This window comes from Taurulus bubalis, assembly GCF_910589615.1.
Source record: "Taurulus bubalis genome assembly, chromosome: 19".
In the NCBI taxonomy this organism is placed as follows: domain Eukaryota; kingdom Metazoa; phylum Chordata; class Actinopteri; order Perciformes; family Cottidae; genus Taurulus; species Taurulus bubalis.
Window position 1 is genome coordinate 9163316 of NC_136607.1, and position 16777 is coordinate 9180092.

The window sequence follows — 16777 nt, forward strand, 5'->3', positions numbered from 1 at the left end:
GAAGAGGAGGGGGAGAGGTGAAGAGGATGAGAAGTCACTCCCTGCATCGCACTCCAAGTTCAAGCCACACTGTTCCTCACTTCTGACTAACGAGACGCGCTTCATTACAGCTAGCCTTTCATATCCAGGGCACATGTTCGGGCTCGCCCAGTGTGCACGTCGTTAAGTCTTAATTGCAAAGGTGATTAATTGCATACAAAAAAAAAACTTCTCCGGAAGATGTTCTGCGGGTGGTTCAAATGGACGCTGTGCCTCCTCGGGCTCACAACGACGAGCTCCGCCACGCCGGACGCTGCGCCGGTGGATTTTGGAGGAGAGTCCGGCTCCGGGACGCTTCAGACAGGTAAGGGTCGCGGTCCACCTGTGGAGCTCCACGGCAGCTGTGTGGGTTTATACAGGAGCCTTTATACGGTATATTCCTTGTGGGAAATATACTGCATGTACTATGTCAAATGTAACGTTGTGCGCAATATGCTGTGTGAAACTACTATTGTCGTCCAGAGCAGTGAAATAAAATACAAATATATATATTTAAAATGAGCATCCATTTAAAAAATCCTTTAAAAATAGTTATTTTATCAATATTCAATGCAATATAAGTGTAACTTCATAAACTGAATTGTGTATATTCTATACTAAATCAGACACTGATGGTACAGCGCTGTGTATTACATCTTTTTTTCAACCCAAAATGCTTTGCACTGGTACACACAGTACATCACTGAAAAAAGGTTGAGAACCACTGCTCCAGAGAACCCACACACTGCATTCTGCTTTTGTCACATTGCAGCCAGCTTCTCCTCTTTGTCTTGTGCAAACTGTGACTCTGCTGATGCACTAATACCAAGTGTAACACCCAACCACAACAGCTGGCTGGCTGGTGCATCAGGTCAGATTTACTCAGCTGGAGTTCATTACATCATACGCTCAGTGCAGTTTGTTTTCCAGATGGAAATCTTCCTCACCTCGTCGGCTGCCTCTCAGATACTCAGATCCCCGGCAGCTTCACTCGGTCCAACTTCGATGCTGTAACTGTTTTTCATTTCATCTCTCTGTGATGTGAGAGTGAACCCAAAGCCCACAGTGTGGACCGAGTGAACAACTTAGTTTGGCAAGCCGTGGAGACCACAATGAAACAATAAGACTTTTATTTTCACCAGCAGGCCGATCGCATTTAATAGCTTCATTAAATTGCTATAACAGCTTCTCAAATAAAATCCCAATAAATAAGTAAAACAATTAAGAATGTTACTAGAGCACACTTGTTATTGAAATTACCAGCCTTAAGGCGTTCAATTAACATTAACAAGTCTGTTAATAGCTGTGAAGCCCTGACAGCAAAAATCGAAGGTGTTTGATTCATGCGCTGTTCCCACTAACTGATTCAACAACCATAAACAGTGTTAATGTACTGCTGCTCTCACCTCTCAGAATGCACCTTAAGTGGCCAAACCCTTTCCATCAGTTTGAGCTGAGATCTTTTTATCTCCCGATAGACAGATAGGAACACGCGCACTTTGATTGATAAGTTTCCTTTTACGTTGCCCAAAAGCGATGTTTTTGACTTACATCATGCACACGAAATGTTTTCATTCGGCAGAAAGCACATGTGGAGACCGAGGCCCCAAAAAACTCATCCGCAGTTATTAAATCACATGGAATGCTTCCTCGTTGCCAAGCAGACTTAGTTAATCACAACATCGTTTGCCAGCGCTGTTGTCTGTCCCGCCGGTGTTTTTCGATATCTGGACCTATTTTGTTTTATTGGCGGGCTTTTGATGCAGTGACAGCCGGATCGGAGTTGTTTAATCCATGACCTGTTGGGATTGATCTCTAGATTGGAGCTGCGCCATTCGCCCCCCAAGTGTGTCTTGTCTAGATCCACCACACGTAGTTTATTTTCCAGTTTGCGTTTGATCGCTATCATCTACATGCTGGAGCCAAACCAGAGAGCCAGACAGAGATGTCAGAGAGCAGGGAACCAGCTGAGAGGTTGTTCGGATTAGACCCCAGTCAGCGTGTTGATTGGAAGCCAGCATGTTGAATGTTTTTACTGTCTGTTTTCAGAGTCTTACTGGAGATGGCCCGAGTGCAAAAGCCTTGTGTCAACTTTCACTGGATATGATGGTTACGCAACACCGCAGGGATAATCTCCATGCGTCCGCTCTGTTGTGGTTAGGTTTCCCCCGCTGGTTCTCACCCTGTTCCAGATGTCCCCGAGCTCATTTGGTGGAATTTGTGATTCCTGCAGATACAATTTGCTCGAAAACAATTTTCAAATGTTTCGAGCAAATCGGTGCTGTCAAGCTGTCCTTTGGCCAGACTCTGAACCCCAAAAAGCTCCAGACGCCGAGGCCGGCAGCTCGCTGAAAATCAATTAAATCTATCGCCCAGCTCTCGGTGAGTAAGAGGCAAAATTGTGAAGCGCTCAGGGTAAAATTACCATGGCCCGTTTACCATTTGTTTAGTTGGTGATGCCATTTCGGTTGGTATACCTTCCAGTCGAGTGAATCGTACTTCTGACTTCTGACTCGAAGTACCCACTACTCACATTCAAGTGAATGGGCAGTACGGGTATGAATGCCACCGAATGCATCCTGTAGAATGCCAAACCTCTTCTCCCTATTCATGCTTTTAAATAATACTTCGATCATATCATATATTGGCATGGTTTATCATAATTGTACCAATTAAGAACAAAAGTAATTTTATGTAGCACCTTTCTGGAAAGGATCAACTCAAAAAGCAGGAGTTAGAGGGAAAAGTATAACCTACCAAGTAACCGCCACTGTGATCTGAAGTCACTCATGTTCATATCTGAACCCTTTAGGACTGCAATGAGTTATATTGTGAACAGAAAGCACTCCTTCTCCCTCAGGTTTGATGAACCGCACTCATTTATGGAACAACATTAACCCACATGTATCTGTTCTCCTGTCATTATTGTCAACAAAAGCTCTGATTTGACTTTGAAACCTCTGTCTGTGTCTGCTGTGAGCAGTGTGCACCAGTCAGCCAGGTGGGGAACAGATAACTGCAAAGACCTTTAATCCCATCTGACATGATGCTCAATATATATCTTGCAGACAGTAGCCAAGCTTCATCCACATTGAGTGCAAATGTGAGCCAAATTCACTGCCTTAATGTAAATTTGAAACTGTGTGCAACAGTGTGAATTCTCCAGTTGTGTGCCATGAAACCATTGCAGAGAAAGATGGGAAAAAATTAGAATACATAATTAAAAGAGCGCCGGTCAAACCTCAAACGTCAGTGTTTTTCCAAGTCCCTTTAGAAAATCTCTCATTTTACTGCAGCGGGGTTGGACAGTCTGCGGGTCATATACTGAGTCATCAGTATTAAAGACCGTTTCCCATGCTTCATGAAAGTCATGATATATTCCCCGAGTTTGTTTTCATTCCACTTTGCGGCCTTTTTGCCTCTAGAGCACCTTGAATGTAGCATGAGGCGTCTGCTACCCATCCATCCATCCACGCGTCCACTCTTCGAGTCAGCCACATCCAGTTGTAACGTGTCACTTCCCTATATCAGGAATGGCTTACTGGAACCTCTGACCCCACGAGATGGGTGTCCCTAGAGCGGAGTACGCTGAACAGCTGTTGGGAAGAGGTTTGTGATGTTTAAAGGAGGTGTGCCTGTGTCTGAGTGTCTCCATGCCTCAACATCACTCATCCATTCACCCATGCTGCCTCAGCGCTAACACGGTCTTCAGAAGTGTGAATTGCTGACTGACCTTCTTGACCTTCAGTGTGAGTGTGAGTGAAACTCCCGCAGTGAAAGGCTTAGGATTCTCCTAAGAGGGAATGGTCGTCGTTTAAATTAATTTGGTACACATTGTAGCACTTATGCCACATCACCAAAACTCTCAAACCAGATCAGAAACACAGTACCGGCCACTGCCACTCTCATGCTTTTCCAGCGGGTTGAGCTCATGATGTCATTGCCAATATAATGCCAGATCCACAAGCAGGCATCTGCATTCAATGAAACGTGATCCCACCAAGGCCTTAGTGCTTGGTGAGCCCTGATCTGGGGCCCATTAGCCAGCTTTAACCAGGCTGAGGCCCACATACCTTGGCGTGCGTGGTGCAACATTCCCTGCAACACAGACAGACTGGGTCATCGGCATGGTCTGGAGGAGTGGAGTAGGTCACAGCTTGTGGTAAGCTTTGTGTGAACAAAAAAGTGGGTGGAGAGCGCTAGGTGCAAACCACATGTTGGATCAGAACCTCCTTCATCGTCTATAATCTCCTCTCGAGCCAACAGGAACCAGATGGCAGATAGAACGGGTTGATAGTGCACATGTTTGCCGTTAAAGATGAAAAAAAGAAAGGGATTTTCTTTTTTGAAGAATTTAGAAACACTACTTTGTCTTGTCTTTTCTCAATTTGTCTCCCATAGGCCAGTCACCGCAAAGAGCCCTGTGTCGGAGAGCACAGACTTGTGTGGAAAGGGTGATTTAATGATGTTTTGTCTCGAGCCTTGCTGTTAGCGGTTCCGCTTGACTCGAGTGCTGAAGCACTTTATTGTGTCCGTTCTCTTTTTTTTGTAGCTCGCAAATGTTAAACACCTGCCTCGTGGTCTTGAAAAGAGGGCTAATGGTGACTATGTGCACCTGGTGTCACAGGTGAGTTGATTTGAAACATTTTCCCACGTAAGAACCATGGAATTGTGATGACTCGAGCGCTCATGTTAATTCATGTGCATTGTCCTTTTCATGAATTACATCAACAGAGTCAAACTAAACACCGTCAACTTACAATGGGTCTTTTTCAGAGATATTTTGACATGTCACAGTCTGAATAATCACAGGATATTCTGACGTTTTGGGCCTAATTCCATTTAGCTACGTCAATTTCTGGGTCCACGGTATTATTTGTGCTTGTTTACTGTCACACTGTCATGGCTGACGGCCCTTGAACAGAACAGAGCCATCACTAATGTTGTAAGAAACGTATGCTCCTTCTCCTATGATAAGTCAGAAGTGTCTGCTGTGATTAGGCCTCTTGTTTAAACTCTGAATGATCTGAACATTGGCCCCTATGCATAGATACTACGCTGTTGAAGGCAAAACAACATGGTATGACATGTTTGATGTCAATAATTTAGTTATTAATAATAGTAATAGCCATTAGTTTTGGTTACTTAGGGCATGAATATGAGCTCTTCTGGAGCCAGGGTGCGAGAGGTGTTCTTGCTTCTGCCACATTGGATTAAATCCAGTAAACAAAACTATCAAAATGCACAAATACCACGTTCGGTTTACTGTTTAGCCCTCAGTGCAGCTCTCCTTTATCCTCTCAGGTCAGACTGAGGTCAGACTGGAAGCCGCACTGACTCACTGTCGCCTCTAAAGAAAAAGTGGTGTTCCAAGGATGGCCTGGCCTAGCTGGTTAGCATGCTAACTTCAATAGATATATCTGCAACCCAGTTCATAGAAGTCTTTGACATTTCACCTTCTGTTGATAACATTTTAAACTCAAATTCTGGCCCGTTTCTCACTTACTGTTATCGTATTGATTGGTTTTGTCAGGGGTACCTTTGTTTCGAGGCTGTGCTCTTGTTTTTGTCTCTCGCGGGTTTGGCTGCATGGTGCGTTTTGTCACGTTGTACTGCTTGTCTTGTCAAAGTGGAAACCAGGCTCTCTTGCTGGCTCTGAACAATGGTTCATGGAGCAGAGGTTTCAGTGTCGGCACTTGGCATGACTCTGGCGTCGAGTGTCTCCGACCCTGGCAGGCATGCAGACCTCAATCTGGTGCACGTTGGTTTTCAAAATAAGCAGGGCCCTGACTTTATTTGGCAACCATTTGCCCCGTGGGAAACGTTTAAACATTTAAACTATCATATTATTGTTATTCATCATAAAAAAAAGAAAAGAAAGTCAAGGTGGGAGCCAGGAGGCCAGTTTTACTGCTGCAGCTGTGACATGTGTAACTGCCTTAATACGCCTGTGTTCCGCAAAATAGATGCCAAGTGATGCAATGTTGTTTCATACCAGTGAGGCGCACACACACACACACACACTTGCACACGTACACACACACTTAATTCCTGTCCTTGCCACACAGTCTCCTGTTTTACCTCGTAGTTAAGGGCTTTTTTATAAATAATAAAATCCATGTAAGAGGCAGACCTACTGTTCGGCTGAACGTCTGCGTTCTGGTGACCTCTGTGTGACATCAGCACAGTGTGCTGCTGCATAGGGAAAGAGTCGGCAATATATGCCAATAATGCACCTCTTTAGTTGAACATAGATCCATCTTTTTTGTCTATCTCTCTAGGTCTGACTGTCGCTGTTATCAAGAGCAATGTTGTTTCAGAATAAACCACACAGGCATATTCATTGGAATGACAAAAATACATCACCAAGTGCATCTGCATTTGGCTCTTTTATGTATTTCTTTTAAGTTTTGGAGACAGCAACACAGTTCAGTGGTGCACGCAACCATTTATCAGGAAATGGTTACGCAGGCATTTTAGTTTTTTTGTCTCTGGTGTGGATTTATCGACAAAAAATATGAGAAAACACCAGTGGTTTTCTTAAATGTTCAGCTGTCTGAAAAAGCTTAACATTTTTAACAGACCTGTCATTTGAATGATTGTTTTCCCTTGATTTATATTGTTGGAGAGCCCTTCTCATAGAGCTGGGCTCTAAAAGAATGAATCCAACTTGCTCGGGGAAAGGAAAAAGTCTTTTGGTTGAATGGATGGTGCGATAGGTTGAAATGAATAGCCCTTGACATGTTCATAAACGTCCTCCTTTATGACGAACATGTGCAGATGCTTATCTTTATTGATTCGGCGGAACGTGACTGATGACGGACCAGAGGTGACAACTCTGTTATGACTAACACAACGTGAGCAGAGCTTACACGGGACAGTCAGAGGGAAAGACTCAAAATTTGTTTTGTTTTCTGTCTTCTTCTTTTTTTTTCGCCACTCTCCAGCGGGTGAACCATGCCCTCACCTTTTGAACTCCTATCAGCCGCCGTCTGCCAGGACCCGTTCTACCTGTTTAAGCTTTTGTTCACTCTAATGTGATTGATTTGTTATGAAGTCTCGGCTCAGTCCGGTGTGTCGCCTTGCCCGCTCACATTTTCGTCCAGACTGCGCGAGATTTCGTCAGGCCTGGAGGGTGGGTTTGTTTCTGGAGACTCGCTTTCTTTATTCATCGCCTGCATGGCACCGTGCCACTCTAATAAAAACAGTTCCCCCTGAAAAAAAGAGACATTAACCAGCTTTTTGTGTGTGTGTGTGTGTGTGTGTGTGTGTGTGTGTGTGTGTGTGTGTGTGTGTGTGTGTGTGTGTGTGTGTGGTTACCGGTGTGTAGGTTTGTTGGACACTTTAGGCTGTTCTGTACGGATTAAGGTGGTAATTGGGGCCTGCTTTATGGTCTGTTTTATTCTAAATGGGACCATAATGTACTAAATGAACATCATGCTGTATTGAAAAAGACTTTAAACTAGAGATTGAGACCATAAACTCATGTTTACAATGTTTACTGAGGGAATAAATCAAGAGAGAAGTAGAGTCATTTTCTCATTGACTTCTCTACAATCTGACTTGTTTTTGCAACCAGAGGAGTCGCCCCCTGCTGTCCACTAGAAATAATGCAGGTTTAAGGCACTTCTCCATTGGCTTAACCTTTCAGAGGTTGTCACCTTGTCCTGACTTAATTTACTCAAAACAAGTAAAGAAATATGCCAGAGCAACATGTTTTCAGTAGATTTTTTTTAAACGTTAATACTTTAAGTTAGCATATAAGGATTCTTTGACAAAGATTACTTTATCTGCCATTAACATGGACAATTCATAGAGTAAAAGCTATGTTCTGCAGTACTTTGATGCCAGATACAAGCTTTTAAGAAACTGCCTGTTCCATCACGGTCACATCTTCTAGTATTAAATATTAGCGTTAGGTATTATCCAATTCATATAATTAGAAAATGTTTCTTTCATCTTGGCCATGACCTCATGTAATGGCACAATGCAATGAACCGTACAGTAAAAGTGCATTTCAGCGGCATGCACAGGCTGACAAAAAAATTACCTGAGAACAATGAACAATGGAAAGACAGTTGGAGAAGCACACAATGCGACTGATTGTCCTTATTTCAGCCGCTCAGTCGGCAGTGCATTCTCAAGAGACATGAGATTGTACGTGTGCAGACTGACATGTTTCAGATAAAGGCTCAGCCAGCTACATTCCTGTCACACTTTCTACAAGCTTAATTTACATGCATACAGTATTAGCCCCTTATACACACACACACACACACACACACACACACACACACACACACACACACACACACACACACACACACACACACACACACACACACACACAGAGTGGAGGAAGGGACAGGATGCCAGTCATTTCATTGTGTGTTGAGCCAACATGGAGGAGTTTAGTGAGATCAAACTTAATGCAACTTTGCTTTGATGCTGCTACCAATAATGCTCGTCTGTACTCACATTGGAATGATTTGACAACATATAATACTGTACTGTCACCTATTATGAGCTATTGGGACTTGATTCAGAAAAATTGTGCAGTGAATCAGATTAGACACACAAAACCTCTCCTGGTTGATCCATTTATATTGTCTTTTTGTGTATATATGTTGTCATATCGCCTAATTATCTATCTAGTTTATAATTTATGAATGAATGGCAGTGCTTCTCAGACAGATTCCTACTTTGATAACTGCCTAGCTTTTGGTCCAACATGAAAACATGAATGGCCCTCTCAAGAGCCAGTGTTTGGTTTGTCTGTTTCGGCCTACTGTAGAAACATGGCGGCCGGCTCCATGAAGAGAACCCGCTCTTTATGTAGATATAACCGGCTCCTTCTAAGGTAAAAACACAACAGTACACTAAAGGTATTCCATTTTCCAATATATCCCCCTACATCAAAGTCAAAGTCAGCTTTATTTGTCAATTCGTCCACATGTGCAAACATGCAGAAGATTATATAAAGTGAATACAGATAATAATAATACAGTGCAAAATAAATAAAGAAAATGAAAATTTTGACAACATATATATTAAGAAAACTACATGCTACACACTGGCCCTTTAAGCGAGGGTAACCTGGTTCCCATAACCCGGCAGTGTTCTCATCTCTCCTGATTAAGTGAGAGTGAGGTAATCTGCTGCGGTCTGCGCTGCTGACAGACATGGAGAAGGAAACACCGGTATCTGTGCCTCTGGCGCCCGCACAAGCAGACATATGTCAGGATATTTGATTGTGGTTGCCATTTCCATGTTTTAAGAGTTTGCGTCAGTCTAGAATACAAAACAGGTCAGTCTGAGGACATGCTTTATGAATGAGAACGGCAGCCCTCGCTTCCTACATTGCAAGTTGGACTGTTACATTTTCTGATGTCCAGAGTTCTCACGTTGTTGAAGGCAGTAATCTTCACTGTTTTACTTATGTGTGACAAAAAAAAGAAGGATTTTTGTTTGTTTTTGTCATGTTTCTCTGTCACCTATTAGGCTGTGATTAATCCCGCCCTCAACTGGTACGACCGCTCAGCCAGTCTTTGGTTTATTGGACACCTAAAGAGTAACCAACTCCTCTGAACTTGACTCTCGAGGGTCAGGATTCATACAGAAGGCCAATCGACAGAGCTGAACGAGTCTTGTAAAGATTTTTACAAGAGTTTTTTACAAGCACTTAAATGGCTTGTCAATATAACTGAGGTGTTTTCTCACCGCATACAATGAGGTCTGGATGGTAACGATGACCTGAACAAGACAGAGCTCTAGTTATGAGGGCAGTGTTGTCTTTTGAGGTCAGGAGATCTCAGTCGGTCAGTCACACTGAATACTCTTTTCTTAAAGATATTTGTTGAACTGTAAATCACCAACGACACCCTGCTGAGATCAAATCTTAGGTTTTATGGAAATCTAGACGGTAAGCTGGCAGCTCTGTGAGGCGTGTGCTTTAAGCTAAATGGTGACATGCTAATGTTTAGCAGGTGTGATGTTCACTATGTTCACCATCTTATTTTAGTGTGTTAACATGCTAATATTTGCTATTTAGCACAAAACACAAAAAAACTGATTGCGGTGTCCTTAGTTTTACAGGTTATAAACAAAAGTGTTAATCAAATTAAAGACTTGACCTGGTGATAAAGAGGGCAAGTATTCAGAATCAAATCTTTATGGCCATCCATCCAACATTTGACTCGAGACTGAAGACAGACACCGTGCAGTGGAGATGTTGTACTGTTTGCACAGAGATGACAGCAGCAGCAGCGCTCTGCCGCGTTATGGTGCCGTTCCCACACACCGATAGTCCTGGATCCTGTTTAAATGTGTCACTATGAAAACACATTCAGGTTTTGGCTTGAAAAAGAAGGGTGCTTACATAGACATGTAACATAAAGCAGAGTAGATACAGTATCGGTGATGCGATTTGGAGACTCTGATCTGTTTTTTTGCTGTGGTTAAACCTTTGGGAAAATAAATCAACAAACTCAAAGGAGCTGTACATTAAGAATTAATTTCATTCCGTCGAGATTGTTTGAAGCCATTAGCGTTTCCTGTGGATATAGGGTGGCCTCTTTTTAGTCGGAAAATATTGTTTTCCCCCATCCATCCCCTGACATCTCTCGGTGGGTGCTGGGATCTGGTGGTTTGTCTTTTGTCCAAAACACGCCGCGTTTTACTCCCTGGATTTCCACTCCAGTTGAGGCGAGTTTCTCCTTCAGAGCTCCAACAGGCTCATTACCCGACTCACCAACTCCCTCGGTCGTCGAAAAAAAAGCCCCGGTATCTGCTTTCCTCATCTCATGTAAAATACAAATTTACAGGTCGCCCTGCCCTCCGCACGCTCTGCGGATTTATTTGTCTAACCCGCATGTACTGTGGGACACATGTAGCACAAAGGCTTTCTCCCGCCCATCTGCTTGCATGTTCAGCCAACGCATTCTTCATCTGGCTGTGTGGTTCTTGAAATTGCTAAAAGGCGGTCAGATCATGTCCAGGGAGTGCACAATCATGCATTAGGCAGCAATGAGCATGTAATAACAATAATTGTCTGATATTCCTACATTCCTAAAGCCTCACCAGATACCTGGCTGGACATGTTTAAAGACCTTCTCATGTTGCTTGTTGGACACGGGCCAGTGGACTACCACAGGTGCTGTTTATGTGCCCGGTCGCTCCGGCTTTGGGGACTGGCTGTTTGCAAAGTCAGCTTCTCCAGATGTATTTGAGGCTTGTCTGTGAAGGCCCTCTCACCCCTTTCATCTGCTGTGCAGCCTCCGTACGGTAGGTGGGGTCCAGGGAGGGATCCGGGCCCCGGAGCTGGATATGCATTGTGCTTGTGTGAGAAATGAAATGTCTCTCATGCGCCACAAACTGTCAGGTTCACATCTGTGAAAACACAGTTTTTTTTAGCTTTTGCTGTAATCTTTGGATCTACAACTGTGTTCACTTCTTTGAACATTATTTGTCTCGTAGTACTGCAGTTTCATGAAAGCTGCAACGTATTCATTCTCACTTTTATTATTACGATCTCAGCCAGTAGGATCATGCTATCGGTGTGATGTGTGCAGGGCTATCAGCTGTTTGATACCAGCTATCAGAACTACCAGTACACACACGGCTGAGGACTCTTTGGCCCTGACAGAAATATCTCAGCAACTTTTGGATTGATTTCCATGAGGCTTTGTACAGACATTTATGGTCCTCAGAGGATGAACCCTAAGTGACTATTGGCTTGGATTGTTATGAGATACATAAATAAATGTAGTTTCTCGACTACAACTGAATTTCATGACTTTTTTTTGCTATTTTTTTTATTGTTTTGTATCTTGAAATAAAACGAAATGATGGTCAGTAGAATATCTCTTTAGGGACTACTTTAGAAAATCAAAAGTTATCACGATATGTTTAACTTGAAGTTAGAACCTGTTTTTGATGTTCTTGAAATTATTTATATGCCCGATTTTGACCCGTATATCAGTGCTTAATTAACTGTTTGCATATGCTACTTTATATTGCATGGAAAGATATGCAATCAGTCCATATAATTCAATGAAAATGTTCTAGATTGCTGGCTACAACATTTTTTAGGACTGGGTTTTAAAATCCAGGGTGAGGACCTGTTATATTTCTGTATATCAATCTGTCATACCTTTTGAGGTTTTTACATTGACTGTAAAATCCTCTTTGATTGTGTCTCTCAGGCAAAAACAGCAGAGAATTTAACCTGAGGGGCATGTTCATCAGTCCATCCACTTCCTTTGGTGTCCTCTGATGAATTTATCTTCAGGCGAGCGGAGAAGCAGACAGGGGCAAGTGTTGACTGGTGCTCTTCTACATTTCCTCTCCCTGGAGGAGCTTTTTTTCAAGGAAACTGTCTGCCATTGTTTCTGGGAAGCTGTTGCGTGTTGAAGGCTTGAGCGAGTCCGAAAAGCATGGCCGTTTTTCACCATGGATCCATTGTGCCGTAAAATGGCATTCAGACACAAACACAAAATGTTTGTATTAGCTGCACCCCTGGGTCATGCTTAAATATTATTCATCCCAAGAGGGGAAATGAGAAAATGTCCGAGGGGGCTCAGCAAGGTTTTGTGAAAAATATAGAAAGTTTATTATTCTCATCTTGGTTCTGTTTTACAATAAGTTTGTGACGATGGATTTTGTGTTTTCTTAAAAACTATGAAATCTTTCAACATGCTGTTATTAAAAATTAACACCTTTTAACGTTAACTTTTTTCTTATCGTGTTTTAGTTATTTTTCCTTCAAAACAAGTAGACTCAATTATCTAATACTCATCCTAAATAAGATAAGCAACATCGCGCTACAAACCTCCCTTCATGGTGTCTAGCCATGCTGATGTTGACCTCCACTCCAAATACAATGTTGGTCATATACCTGCTCTGTGAATGTGTACTAGACACAGTGGGGATTTGAGCTCAATGCAAAGGCAAAATGTTTATTATGTGAACCATCTCAGTTCAATGTGTTAGCACGCCAACATTTGCCAATCAGCTCTAAATACAAGGTACATCTAAGGGTGCCGCCCTTAGATTTACCTTGTATTTATGTCATTACCCAAAGACACATTATGAAATGAGACCTGACGATTGAGCAGATGAAAAGTAGCAGAAACCCTTGAATGTCTGTACAAAGAGTTGTGGCATTCTGTCCGGTTGATGTTGAGATATTTCACTGGATCAGTGAAAGTGCGTAACCTCCGGTGCCGTCAGAGGAAACGGTCATGGAGTCCTGCAGATGTGAGGCTACTTTGTGCATTAAGCATCACACAGGGACTCTTCCTCCCCTGTAACGTTTACCTCCATACTGTTACATTTACGTTGCTGATGACCGGCTCCAGTGTTCTTAAGGCCTCTCTTTGAAGCGATTACAGCGGCAGTTAAAGCCGGAGAAAAGCGGCACAGGAAGTTTTTACTTCTCTGTCAACCCTCCAGGACTGCGTGATTAGTCGCTCTGGATACATGGAGGCAGATAACCAGTCCCACAGGCTCTGAGATATATTTAGGAAGAGACATAAGATAGGAATATACTGCCCATATTATCAGTGGGAGTAGACTGGAGTAAAATATACTGTTCCCAGAAGTTCACATTATATATAACTTATTATAATGTACATGTTGAACACCTTATACTCCCTACTGATACAACTCTGGTTTCAATCTGTGTCCAGATCCCTCCTGTTCCTCAAGCACTTATTTTCTAACATCATTCCATGCTCCTCATGGCACTGTAATTACCCCATCCAGAGAGCACATCCTGCTTTTCCAGATGAGGAAATATTGCTGGTTTTTCAAGACAAGCGTCCATATCTGCTGAGTTCACACCGGCTAACGGCATAGCTGTTATATCCATTCAGTCCACTTAAAGCCCTCCATGCGCTGCGTTGGGCTCAAGGCCCAGTTAACAAGCCTGTCTTCACACAAACACAGATTTTACATAAGCTCACTTTATCCTCTGTAAGGGACACCTCTTGAAACAATATCCAAGCACCGGATCTCTTGCTCTCTTCTAGCCAGAGCTCATGAAGTCAGCAGTCTGATGCTGGACTGACAGGAGGTTTTTCCATTAGGGTGCCTCATCTGTGAGCATTTCACAACCAGCTTAGTATGGCAGTAGGTGTGCTCATCACTCAAAGCTTTCTCGACGACTGACTGATTGAAATGTTTAGGAACACAGAGTTTCTTATGTTTCCTGTGTTCACTCTGACTTTCCGTCTCATTTCCTACTTATCTGGCCCGGTGATTTCCCGCTGGTTTTCCACCAGGGCAGAGTGGAAGTCTTTAATCTTAGTTCTGTTCTATCTGCCCCGTCAACCAGAGCAAGGCCCAGTAATTGTACGAGCGCAGTACTAGAGCTATCTGTTGGCCCGTCTCAGACTATTAGAGTAATGTGATCCCAACCACAGGACGGCGTGACAGCCGGCTTCGCTTCCCGCTGATTACCGCTGCTGGAGGTTGGCCAGCCCAGGGGTCAGTGGTGGGCGGTCAGAGTTTGATTTAGGTTGGAGGGATGTGTTATCAAGTCCCTGTGGTTATCCCTGCGGTAGCAGCCACCAAGAAAACACTGGGTCTCCGCAGACAAAGGAAAAGCCCTCTTACAACTAGAAGTTTCCATGTAGGAAGGTCTTTACAACAAGCTGACAGACACACTTCTGACGCATGGCTGGTGTGTAAAGTTGTGCCTTATGTATTAACAAACACTTTCTGTTTCTCATCTTCAACAGTTCCACAGAAAACGTCTCTCTTAACTCGTGTTAGATATGCTTAAAGATGTTCAGCTTTCTTCACTAGTTAGATTAGATTTCTTAGTTTTTTTGCTGCAAAAATCAAGATTAAAGAGATTAGCAATAACAAAAAAAGACCTGCATCTCCTGTAAGGAGGAACATCTCAGCATATACAAAAAAACTAAGAGCACAGCCATCCACTTAATCCATCTGTTTAGGTATACTGATGTGACTGGAAATGGGGCTCTGACAGTAGACTTAATGTAGGTTGTAACATTTTTAGAACTGACGGATGGATGGATGAGGTTACTACACTCAAGCTGAAAACATGCTGTAAATACATCATACAGACGGTCCAGTAATGGTATAAATCACTCTCCCCCTGTGCTCTTTGGACCCCTCCAAAGTCCTAAATCATCCTCTCGTTACAGAAACTGTGACACACAACGACCTTCAGTCTCACAGTTTCCAACAATCACTTTGCTCAAGCTGCTCAGTCCAATATCTACGATGAATTATTAATCCCTATGAGCTCCGTCCCCCTCGAGGGTCGTCACGGTGCGCAGTGTCTGGAATAACGTCTAAACAGTCAAAACGCCCGCCTGCGTCTCAGAAGGAAATGGGCCCCACAGATCAGCTCACATTCACTGTGCTGCAGAGGAGCAGAGCCGCTCAGACGTGAGAGAACATTCAGTGTCGTCCTGGATCAGTGGCCTTCAGTGGCCCTCGCATGCCAGGTCTGACCCTCGTTGACTGACGGCCTCATCTCCATAACTATTAAGGATCCCACTGGAGCAGCAGTGTGGGGCACTCCCAATAGAATATTCTCTTTCATGCTGTAAAGGCTTCATTCTAATCTAAATAAACAGAAGGGTATGTCCCCTATTAGATAACATGTAATACAAAACAGTAATTCATTTGGGCCAAGGCCAGATAATTGTTCCACATTCAGTGAAAGCACATATATAACACATGTGAAAATATAATGTAATTGTTAATTTAAATGCTGACCTGTTTGCAATTTATTTTGTCCACTGATCTCTGATTGATTGGCATTGACATGTGTCTGTTTGGACCCTTTTGGCAGAACCCGGCACCTTCTTACTAGTTTTTCCCTCCTTTCAGATTGAAGGATTTACTCAGAGAGGGGCATCAGCCATGCTCGATAATCACCCCAACTCCACAGAGAGAAAATAGAGGAAGTGCAGACTGGCTTTATTTGGGCCCCATGCCCTCCTTTTCTGTTGGCTCATGGTCCTGCGCTTTGGTACCCGCTGTAACAGTCTGACAGCACGTCTGTAAGCTCCTTTCACATTCCTCTGATGTCTTAGCCAGAAGAAATTAGTTCAGTCCAGAGAGGCGTGGTCAAAGCTGGATCCTTTGGGTGGGTGTCATGAATGTGGACCTCTGGCCTCGCTCAAGTCAATTCCAAAGTAAATCCCGCTCCGACTGTGTTCATGTTCACACCGAAGCATCATCCCTTTGGAATGAAAGTATTTGGATGATTGAGGTTTTCTACTCAGTAAAATGCAGAACACACTGATTGGCTTGGCTTTCTGGTTTTAAACCGCTCCATCTGCTGAACGCTTCAACAAATCACTTTTCTGCTGTCAAGTGATTTTTTATCAAATGACGTTATGACAGCATTGTTAGACGGTATTCTCTTCTTGAGGCCAATGAGGTGGGTACAGTCTGTGGTTACTCAGAAATGATTGGGCGGATGCTTTGTGTAGCTGCCAGCTATACAGTTTGCCGTGTGTGAACAAGAGCATTTTGTAGTGGACCTCATCCAAAAACCAACAAGTATCCGGCTACACTGCCAGAGTGCACACTAATTGTCGCTTTATGTTGTTTTTGTTCGTGGATACAGGTCTTGTTTGCATTAGTGTGCCATGTGTGTGTATGATTGATGCACGGTTTGGGCCGTGTACCTGAACGCCTCTCAGCTCTGCAGTCCTTGTGTGGATGAAAGGTGGTTTATTGAGTGCTGCGTTGAGGTGTTGTAGGCACATTATCG

General features: G+C 43.3%; 1 protein-coding gene across 1 annotated transcript in view; it reads left to right on the forward strand.

Moving 5' to 3' along the window:
* Positions 1-219: 219 nt before the first annotated feature.
* The window catches only part of LOC306751361 (uncharacterized protein), a gene marked incomplete at both ends in the record, with an annotated part of 80561 nt that continues 64003 nt past the window's right edge, over positions 220-16777 (forward strand). The window contains one exon of the mRNA XM_079234926.1: positions 220-343. Coding sequence (XP_079091052.1) covers positions 220-343 — 124 coding nt within the window. The remainder of the gene's footprint in view (positions 344-16777) is intronic.